The 12,053-nt window shown below is 33.3% G+C and overlaps 1 protein-coding gene across 1 annotated transcript in view; it reads left to right on the forward strand.

Annotated features, from left to right (window-relative positions):
* Positions 1-2,021: 2,021 nt before the first annotated feature.
* Positions 2,022-12,053, forward strand: part of LOC106460778 (tyrosine-protein phosphatase 99A-like) — a gene marked incomplete at its 5' end in the record, with an annotated part of 67,332 nt that continues 57,300 nt past the window's right edge. Inside the window, 2 exons of the mRNA XM_022387562.1 lie at positions 2,022-2,076; positions 9,735-9,858. Coding sequence (XP_022243270.1) covers positions 2,022-2,076; positions 9,735-9,858 — 179 coding nt within the window. The remainder of the gene's footprint in view (positions 2,077-9,734; positions 9,859-12,053) is intronic.

Below are 12,053 nucleotides of genomic sequence, written 5' to 3' on the forward strand. Positions count from 1 at the left end.
CTCTATGTGTTTGCTTCATTTATAAATCGTAAGAAAACCAAATTAATTAAACACGAAAACCGTTTGATAGATAAAGTAAGAATAATTTGAATAAAATTACAATAAAATATATCCACAAAGCCATAAACATATAGAAATTATTTATTATTATCTAACTTAATATTGACTTATTGATTTTGTTGTTAGATAATTGGAAGTATACTAGTCAGTGTTGAATGCACCGGGGTGGCGTGAGGGGACAGATCCCCCTCCATTTGAGAGCTCTATACCTTATATCTCCCTCCCCATCTAAGATACCACAATTTATTTAGTGTTTTAAGGTTTCAGAGTTCTCCAGATATTGTGACTCTCACTGCCATGAAAGCAAGTTATAGAGGGAAGGAACCGAGCGGAGCAATTATACTGTCCAATCAGATGAGCCCTAGGGTATTAGGTTTTATAATAATTTGAAACAGCATCATACTATCGTGAAGTAAAGAGAGAGCATGAGGTAATTTCAGTTTTTTTTATAATTAAAAATAATAACTAGACACTTTTTAAAGGTAAAAAAGCATATTTCTTTTGTACTTAATAACACTTAATCCCTTTTCATACATCACGTCTGCCCCTTTATGCTTCCCTCCCTCGATAAAAAAAGCTGGTGCTAGTTTGGAAAAATAGAAATCAACTAAAAGTCCAAGTTATACTATTAGATCAGTTTTTGATTGTGATGTTTTGCTCAATACTGGTTTTTGATTTTCTTTTGTTACAGAAAAGTATGTGTATGTAATAATATAGCATATTATATTTTTAGTAATATTTAATATTTGAATGTTCATTTTATTTTAAAAAATTTTCTTTACATGTAGTATAAAATATGTGTTTTTTAAAGAGTACTTTCGTTAAAGATTTTTATTTACTTATATTTTTTGTACATCTGTATTAAAAATATTTGTTTTTAAGCTATACCAAAATTCGTTTTAAATCAAGGTAAACTCGGGGAAACTGTAGTACATGTTGGTTACTACTTGTGTTGTAATAATTAAGTTACACTGTAGTAACGGGATTTGTTCTGGAATTTCAGAATAACTAAGTTGCGTTAAGGAACAACGATAGTCATCTCACTCCTGTTTTTCAATGAAACGTTATTCTAGAAAATGTAGTTTTGTTATAAGTTCGCTTTAAGACATAAAAGAAAAAAAAACACGCAGAGGCGTTGCTACGAATTTTGGTTGGGGAAGGGTTGGGGAGGAAATATTAAATTGAAAGGCCTACGCCATATTTTTAGCATGTTATATTTGCCGTAATTACTGAGGCAATTCTGATTATGGTTGGGGAGGAAATATTAAATTGAAAGGCCTACGCCATATTTTTAGCATGTTATATTTGCCGTAATTACTGAGGCAATTCTGATTATGGTTGGGGAAGGGTTGGGGAGGAAATATTAAATTGAAAGGCCTACGCCATATTGTTAGCAAGTTATATTTGCCGTAATTACTGAGGCAATTCTGATTATATGTTTTACTTCAAAGAACAATTTTCACGTTCTCAGCGGGTTTGTTTGTTGTTAAACACAAAGCTACACAATGGGCGAACTGTGCTCTTTCCATCGCGGGTCACGAAACTCATTTTTGGCGTTATTTGCCCTCAAACTTACCACAAAACCACGTGGGGGGGGGGGGGTTCATAGAGAACGTGTCCCCTCTTAGCAACTTTATTAATGCAATGTAATACTAAAGCATATACAGTCTAGATTACAATGACTTCAAAACTGAAATTTTTTTGACAACTGTTGAGATGACGAGCGTGTATCAAATTACTTATGGCAGGGATTCCCAAACTGTGATACGCGTACCACTGGCGGTACGTGGAGCTAATGTCGGTGGTACACAATACAATTAATATTTAAAAAATCATAAAATTTGTAATAAGCCCTATCTGAGCTTTCCACGTACATATACATACTACTCTCCTCACATATAGACTCATCCTCTACTTACATAGACTCGCCAGTATTTTCTTCCCTTCAAATTGACAAAAATGGCACCACATATTCTTCAATCGTGCCAGAAAAACAATCGCACTTCACATTATTGGGTAAGTGTTAAAAATATTGATTTTTGTTACTAGGTTCTTTATATTTAAAAAACAAATTAGGCCTGAATTTGTAATTTTAAAAAATTAAACAAAAGGTGTTATGCGAGCCTGAAACGTTTGAGAACTACTGTCTTATGGCGTTGCCTGTATATGTAAATATAATTACAATATGCATATAAAGAGCGTAGATAATTTGAAAAAGACTAGCATACGATACCTACGCTACGGGGTTCAAGTGTCCCCTTATGATACACAGGGCCCCATTATATCGACCATTCTCCTTTGTTATTCCCATTGTCTAAAACCGTTGGAGGAGTTCATGGACAAACACACAGCATGAATTAACATGGGAAGAATAACTGCATATAATACACAGCGTATATTGCAAAGTTAAAAATAAATACCAAAAGAAGAAAATGTTGTAGTATGTTTAATTTTAATTTTTTGTTTTCAGTTAATTATATCTATCATTGCACATAATATGTAAAGATGTATTGATATTGAGCTGTGATGGTTATAATAAGTTACGGAGATATATTTAAATCTGTAATTATTTAGAAAGAAAATAGAAACTTCTATTATTCTTTGTTGTAAATTATGCTTGTTTAAAAATAATATTTAGAAGTCATGTTTTTCCCATCTTTGTTTCACTCAGACAGATAGATATATTTCAATGTGGATAGAGGACGAATGAACAAAAGCATATAAATTGAATAAATAATTTGACTTGTTTATTTGAATACTTGATAAGAAGAAGGATTAATGAACATATCTGGTGGACCAACAGATGAGTCAGGATGTACGATCGCAAAAATATCCGTTTTATTTAATGTTAGGCCAATAAATAGATAAGTCAGTGAGATGTCTGATAAAACATTTACGTTATTAAGTTGGTATTTGCTAGAATGAAAAATGTGGGTCGTAAGTAGGAGGGCATGCGAGTTGCTGCGTGAATATATTATTTAAAAAGTGAGTAGGTGGAGAAGGTGGAAGTATTTAAGTGGATCGATATCTATTGTCAGTTCTTCTTCAACATTGTTCAACATTCGGAAGTTACAGGGGGAAAACATGCATTTACTTAGTAATATATTCAATCTTAAAACAATTGAAACAAAAACATGTGACGTCTGTTTCCGAAGAATAAAAAACCTGCGAGAATCACAAACCATGAAGATTTAATGGAATACTTTTAATTATTCTCAAGTTAGCACACACACACACATATAGAGAGTGAGTTAGAGACAGAGAATACTCACATACATACTAACTCGTTTAATTTTGTCTGCATCACATATTATGGAAACACATAATGTAATGACGCGTCTAGGGTTACATGACTCCTGCAGGAGACATCAAGTCCTGTAAGAGAAAGAGAGATGGCAAGCCTTGTGGTTGGGTGTTACAGATACCTATTTACCAAAGTAATCGAAGAACACAAGACAAATGGTTATCGAGCGACGTTTAAATGGTTGTTGGAAACGTTTTAAACTCCCAGGCTTTTCCTCTTGGTAAATAATCTAATAATCCTGAGAAAACATCAGTTCAGCAAAAGGTAGCGTGAGAAGATCTTACTTTGGTTGTAACTCTCTTATCAGTGTCTGACTTTGATGCTCAGAAATATAAGCTGTTTTTCCTTATCGTGCGATCTAATTTGTGCAGATAGGGCGAGTTTTCCTAAAGACCTATTTTTTATCTCGTAAGAGTTTGTTTGACATCATGTTTGTGGACGGAAGAAGCCAGAAAAAGGAACACCTAATTGTTAAGCAAAGAGTCATTAAAAGTACCGTGCTGGCTTGTTGTAAGAAATATTGTTGCTGTTGATCCACTAACGCTAAAGGTTCCTTTATTGCTTTAAAGACGAAACTAAAAATCCTTTATACCTTAAAATTAAAGATCTTGTTGCTGTTTTTAGTAAAACAAAATTGCTTCAAAGTTCAAATAAAGCAAGTTTTATTAATAAAATAAAAATATTTCACCTAAATAGGGAATTAAGTATATTCAACGTGAATGGAACCTTAACCTGAACGGCCAGGATAAAAGTCCCCGTCCCTTTAACCTAAATAAGATTCCAAGTGCAAATTTCTTTAAAACAATAATCAAATATAACACACTGTATTCATCAGTCTGTTAAAGATACTCGAAATTACCTTCACAGTTCCAAGTTTGAACTATTGACATAAATTAAACACCCATGACATTCCAAGCGATAACGTATGGCAAACCTTCCATCCTGACGAGGGAACATACAACTATTGTAAGCACTCTGTTTAATAATAAGAAAGTGTTCTTAATTTAATTTCCAATAGAATAGCTCGTTCATAACAATAATACAAATAATAGAAAATTTTGATGACTAGGCCTAATTCTTTAAGAGACTTTTTTTTAAGTTGATTGTTTTCACATGTTTTTGTTATATACATGAGCCCCCCAGTGGCACAGAGGTACGTCTGCGGACTTACAACGCTAGAATCCGGGTTTCAATACCCGTGGTGGGCAGAGCACAGATAACCCATTGTGTAGCTTTGTGTTTAATTACAAATAAACAAGTTATGTGCATGAAACGTGTAATTAGCATAAGAACGCTGGGGACCTAAAACCAGAAACATGTGAAAGACAACGCATTGTCGGTATTTGGTCGTAAGATATTTAATTTACTAGTAATGCAATCCAACAAAGAGATTACACGCATATCTTACTTATGCTGTACAATAAACTTGAAATGCTTTTCCCCAATTGACGATGATTTCTAGAGTGTGTGTGTGTTTTTTTCCACGCGCCATCTTATTTTCAACTGATATTGTTCATATACTCTTTAATTATGAAAGATAAAATGAATACGCTGTAGTCCGAGGTTCTGACTGCGGTAACGTTGATAACAAACACATCTTTTCCCAAATTGATATGGTCCACGATGAGCGCTTTGACCGCGGGAATCCTTTTATTTCTCAGATCCATAAGAATGTCCACGGCGTTCTAGAAACAAAAGTAACACTTTAGAAAGCCCATTCAGCGCACTAAGTCTTTTTTTTTTAAGCTCGAATAATTTCGACATAAAACGGAATGCTTAATGAGTTCATTAATAAACTCCAAGATTTTAATGTTACTTTAAGATATTGAATTGTTCTTCGAGATGTGGTTAGCGTGTCGGACTGTTGATCCAATTGTCCACATCTCACCTGTTACTGCAAAAACATTCACTCCCTGCACTATGAGGTCATGGATGCCTTATAAAAGTGCCTGTCACATCCCACTATTCAATTAATGTAACCCAATAGTTGGCGGTTCGTGCTGTTGATTAAGTGCCTTCCCTTTAATTTATCAGTTCAAAATTGGAGATGGCTAGCTCAGGGGTTGAAGAGAAGCAAAAGTTTCTGAGCACCCCGGGTTGTCTTTCAGACCCCAAAGTTTTTTTATTTTGTTTTTTGAGCTTGAAAGATATTAAACCTAAACAACTGTCATGATTTATTGGCTAGCGAAGATAGCCCTTCTATAACTTTGCGCGAATATATGAAAGAAGCCAAAATATCAGAAGTGATTAAGTCATATCCATATTAATACGCTTTGAATAATGATAAAATCAAGGAAGGAAATAGATTTGTTGTATTTATACGAAATTTATTAAGAAAATGTAAAATACAGTAAGTCTTGTTGATTATGTCTATATACATTTAAGATTGTCGAGTTTTTTTCAAAGTAAGCCGGATGATGGCGGATTACTAAGAAATTTTATAGAACACATTTGCTGTTTTATTGCTTTTCTTTAGTTATTGACCACATGGACATTGTAGCATAGAAAGCGTGCAGATGCTCTTACAGAGATTGCACTTTTTCTTATATCGAAGGTTTTCCAGCTGGTAGGAATGAATTTAACAGTTCATTTTATATTCTTATGCCTTCAAACTATTAAATTTTACAAAATTAACCAGAAATAAGTTCTTGCGCATAGCAAAAGAGAAACTTTCCACTTTTCTTTCAGACAAAGTCTTGAGTCTACTAATGGAAGTTACAGTAAGAGAATTGAACAGATGTGTTCGATAACGGAAATATAATCATCATTATTATTTTCGCAAGAAACTCAATAAAACAGGTCTAAATTTCTTAAAATATATATTCCGTCAGATATTAGAGAAACTAATACACACAAAATATGCAAGCTTACATATCAATTCAACGCACGTGGAAGACATATGGTTCCCCAGGATGATATGGGGTAGGGGACTCAGATATATAGTCGCGGCCTCCCTATGTCACTCAGTGTAGGACTTAAGCGTAGATGTCACGTTTGGTGACAATCGGTTCGACCTTTCGACAGTCATAAGCAGGAACATACAGACGTTTGTGAAATCTTGATGTACATGTACATATATATATATATATATGCATAAACGGAGAATACACACATGCATCAGTTAGTATGCATAATAACCAATATCACTGGAGAATGTACATAATATACCTTGTATGGCTAACATCCATAATTTCCACTGAATAATGTGATCGGTTATTTTGCGAAACTTCATTATTCAACAGGAAATATGCACATTCTCCAAATAATCTTTGCATAATAACCAGTAAATATGCACATTCACCGTAACATACATACGATCTTTTTGGAACTGTCTATGTAAAAAGAAGAATAAATGATACCCATCTTTAAAGTGACAAGAACCCCTTTCAAGTTGGAAATACATTTTCTGTATAGATTCTGTTGTTTTCTACTCTAGATAAGTTCTCAATCGTGGGCATATGTACGATAGATATTAAATTTTCTTTATTTGTAACTAAGCCTCCTCGTCATGCATATACGGTTTTTATTAGGGCTGATATGATACGATACGTATTTAGATATTGATGCCGCGATACGATGTGTATCTAGACACAGAAGTTTTACAAAGTTTGACAGTCATAACAATAAAATTTAATTAGACACAGAAGTATATAATATTAAGAGCTTTAAGTTATTTAGTGTAAGCAAATGTAGTTTCTTTCTACAATTTAAAGTAATTCTAGAAAGGATAATTTTGATGTATTTTGTATTTTTATGGTGGTTACGAAGCTGGTCAAACTGACCGACTTTAAAAATAAAGTAGTGAATATAGCAGATAAGTTATGAAGGTTTATTTCGGAGGTTTTAGAGATTACACAAAAGAAATTTAATTTTTAGATGGAGAAAAGTATTTTTAATCTTAACATAAAATCGCTTTACACTCGGAGCAGTGACTCTATATATTAAAGCATTAATTTTTAGCAAAAATACTTTACTACAAATATTTATAACATTTAGTGAAAACTTGCCAAATTTCGTGAAGATACATAAATAGTATCGTATCGGACGATGTATCAATACAATCGTATCGTATCACTTTATCACCACATCCCTAATTTTTATATGGTTCCTGAGTATAAGTTCGAAACTAACAAAAACATTCACGAAGCCAGCTGTTTTGTTTCAGGGAGACACTAAGATAATTATGCAAATAAAAAAAATTAAAAACTTAGTCGTTGTACTAAATCATAGTAACTAATTTAAGAATATTCTTATTGCGTTTGTGACAATATAATTACATCATAAACGGATCATAATTAATTATTTCGTCAGGTATACGCTATCACAGTATTTATCGAAGTACGATGTGAAATAAGGCATCATATTATTTATAAAATTGTTGCTTCTCTTGTTAAAAAAAACTTTACAAATATATATTAATTAATTTTGTGTAAGAAAATATTACTTTATAAATATATAATAAGATTAAGTATATTATATTAAAATGATTGTTGAGCCTCACCACGCCGTTACAGTCCATATAGCCTCCTTTAGTCATGCTTTAACGACAGCGCATTTTGACAGTAGTCTTGCAGAACAGTTCCATTGCGAAGAGCTCCACCATAAGGTTATTATGTCCAAAGCACACCACTCTTTCCTGCTTGCTTTCCATAATCCATCTAGTATACATGGATTACAGTTTTCTAGTGCCAGTTTCAACAGCCCCATTGTACAGAAGTCTAAACGCGTTGCGTTTGGCGACTTGACCGGTATGTTTTCGTAAAGAATAGCGTGAATACCTGTTTCATTCTACAGCGCTTGAGGTATACGCGACAGTTAAATCGATATATTGTAGAAGTATGACTTGTAAACATGACTTGTGCCTCTCTCTCTCTTCCAGAGGAGATCCTTCTTGGTTATGTTGCTTACTGTTGCCTAGACCATGTGGATGGCTTTCGCCACTGACCTTTGTACTCGTGAATTCTAAGCTATTATAAGGCTACGCACTTTGCTTACCACGACTCAGGTACGACTTATTTTAGGTCTCTTTCTGGATAATCCTTGAACCCAAAGTTGATCCACAATCCTTTTTTTTCAATGCCGTTAAGTACAAGGGATACCATTGTCTTGGAAATTCTAAAATACCAACCTGAACAACACCTCTTTATGAGTTGAATGAATTAATAGCTTGCATCGGAAAGGACTGTTGCATACTCTTTCCAAAAGCGATAATATTCTGTGTCATAAACTACCTAAGAAATGTCGAAATGTAGATCTAATACATTCCATTCCAATGCGATTTAATATCGGTTGTGGTTGTTACGTAACCTGCTGATTTGCATATTCAATATTGCTTTAGTATAATGTATTCAACCCCATATACATGTGTCATGTAAAAATATTTTGAATATATTAAACGATGTTTTATTTGAGTTGGGGAGATTAAAAATAACAGCTTTTCTTCATTCAAACTATTCCATAGGTATAATTTTCTCGGGGGGTGGGGCACGGGTAACGTTGTCCGCCGCACTTTTATAACCAGTTACGCCACTGATGTAGACTGTATTTTATCTGTGCACTTCTGTTTTTTGTTGTTTTTTTTGGGGGGGAGGTCTGTTTTTGACTTGATAAAGGACACAGTATGAAATCTGAAATATTATTTGAAATCACTATAATGGTAGAAGTTCGGCCACAGAAAGTGCAGTCCACAATGACAGTTTTCGTTATAGTTTAATTTACTGTTCTTATTTTATAACTTAAGCACCAAAATTAGCTTAAGTTGGTGGTTACAGTGGATTCTGTCGTTTCAAATTGATTTCGATATGAAAAAACCCATTAAAAATCCACTTTTATAAATGGTTTGCACAAATATTTCAAGAAATTAAATCAAGTCGATGATAAGAGAATAAATATATATATATATACACATATGAAGGAAGTGTTTTTTTATAAATGATTCTTAGGGGCTGCAAAGAAAAAAATAAAGTATGTTTTGACTTACAAATAGGCTTAATTTCGTTTTAAATACGTTACTTTGTTTATACATCTGGAACGCTGTTTTTATTTTATACTGGCGAGTGCAATCTCATGAATTATTGCTAACACAAAGATTTTTCGCCACAGAAAGAACATTTTTTCTTATCAATATAAATGATTACTTTCAAGCTTCCCATTCAGATTTTGTTAGTTTTCTTTTCTTTTTTTTTGCTTTGTTTGCCAATTAGCATAACTATTAAAAAATTACAATTTTAATTTGTTCTGAAAAAAACATACGTTTATGAAACTTAAATTTGATTTCTGCTGGTTTTCAGTTTAGATTTAAGAAAAAAAAAAGGTCAATTATCCTCAGGTGATTCTAGTAATACATGTAACTTTTTCTTTTCTCATAAAGACATTCCGGACCCCCCTGGCATGCCCCTAGTAATGGGTTTTACCTCACGTTCTGTGAACCTTTCTTGGGCTCCGAGCATCAACAGCCAAAACAGTCCCATCCTGCATTATATCGTCCACGTGAGGTAAGTCCGTCTTAATCATTAAATGATTATCTCATGTTGTTGTATTATATATGTATATATACACATTTATATCTATATATATATAAACATATATTTATGTATGTAACTTACATGTATATAAAGGAGTACAATATATTTGATTTTAACCAATAGGGATATAAAATATTTTAAACTGCTTTTTTGTGTAAAATTATCATTATTTTTATATATTTCTTTGTAGGTTAGATCAACAGAAGTTTAAGAAAAGTCGACAGAAACGTTATTACATTATCGATGGAATGTATTTGCATTATTTGTTTGTTTCTATACTTGTAATAAAACGCTGCCGTGAAAGAACGTTTTCTTGCTACCACCTAATTTTATATTATCGGTTTGAATGTGTTCCATAGTAATCATTAATGAGCTCATTAAGAACCGGTTCAGTTACTATTATCCAAATTACTCGAAAATTTCCTGTGCATAAAGATCTAATTGTTTTCAATCATTTTTTGTGACCTTTCCATGCATATCACTTGTTTAGCTGCTGAGAATTTGGATGGTATTTGTTGACTTTCACTTATGAAAGTAGCATCCTCAAAACTCGTAATGAAGTTGAGCATATTTACATTGATACAAGATGCCCGAGTTTCCTTCACTTATAATGTATATATATATATATCCTTCAGACGGACATAATTCGGCTTGTAACGAGAAATTGACAAGATCTGATTGGACGTTATGAGTTCCACGCGTGCCTATATTCTCTAAATTTAACCCCGTTGATCTGCTTGGCAAGAAATTGTGAAAGTATCGAACACATAACCGTTTCTAGTATATATATATTCCTCCAATCATGACGTTATATCATTTTATATTGTATGTTAAAAACGAATCTGACTCCTTTTTTATCGTTCTTTGTTCAAGTTTTCAGACATTTAAACAAACGAAATAAAACCGCTTGATAAATCACCAGTTTGTATCATTCATTCTACATTCATCAGTTCGTTCGACATCATATCTATTTGTGTAAAATTTCCATTGGTCCCTCTATAATGAGTATATCTTCTGTTCATTTGTTGTTTTTTATTGTTTCTAAAGCCAGACTTCTGTTAATTAAGTCTTGGTTTTGTCCGTATAATTATCCTTGTTTTTGAAGGCCTACGTTAATGTGTTCTATTCTTAAGATGATACTTAATGAGCTCAGTGATTGGTTAATTATACCTGATAAGAGGTTTCGGAGAAAATTAACAGAGGTCGTGTCGTGGTTAACACTCTGTGTGAATTCACTGGATGTGTGTTCAAATTGTCTGAGATAACGGCTTGGCTATTAGCCAATCAGATCAGGAATCCACTTCCGTGAAAGATAATAAAAACTCACTCAACCACTGCTGAATTATTTTGTTCCTACATTTACGAAGAAATGTATAGAAGCATTTCGCACAAAGCTACACATAGCTACGTATAGCTGTCCCTATAAATTTGAACTGAGAAACTAGAGGGAAGACAGCTGGTTAACAGCACCCACCGCCAACTGTTGACTACTGTTATTTGAACAAATAGTGAGATTTGACTACCACTTTTATAGCATACCCATGACCCCAAAGTACTGAGCATGATTTTGTGGGAACGAGCTATAAACCGTGAATCCTCGGATTAATATTGCAGGCACGGCTAAGAAAACAAAAAGTACATACGAAATCACATTTTTTTATGGGAAGTGGATCTGAAGTAGGGGTGGATTGGGGATTAAAAATGGCCTGGAAAGATTAATTTGTATTTTAACCCTCCAATGAGATCGAGGGAGAAAGATTCCTGAAAACAGAGTGAGCAGGTGTCGCTGTTAATGCTGCAGAACTTACAAGATTCATCATTACTACTATTCATACATATTAAAGTGAAATGTATTGTGTAGAATTTTTCATTTACATCCAACGTTTATTTCATTTATTAACCGTCTCAGTAAAGATCAAACTTATCACAAAATTAGATGAACTGAACCTAATTAACATTAAAACGTAACTACCTGTTTAACGCTCATTCGTTCTACAGGCGGTTAAATGGGCACCTGATTTAAATATTGTTAAAAAAAAAATTTTTTCGATGAACCCCAGGCACACCGGGAATTTTTCCAGTTCTCGGCGCCAAAATCCGCTCTTCTATACCAGTAGAATCAAAACTGTTTATTGTAATCAGAATAATATAAAAAAAAAAAAAAA

This window comes from Limulus polyphemus, unplaced genomic scaffold, assembly GCF_000517525.1.
Source record: "Limulus polyphemus unplaced genomic scaffold, Limulus_polyphemus-2.1.2 Scaffold835, whole genome shotgun sequence".
Lineage (NCBI taxonomy): Eukaryota > Metazoa > Arthropoda > Merostomata > Xiphosura > Limulidae > Limulus > Limulus polyphemus.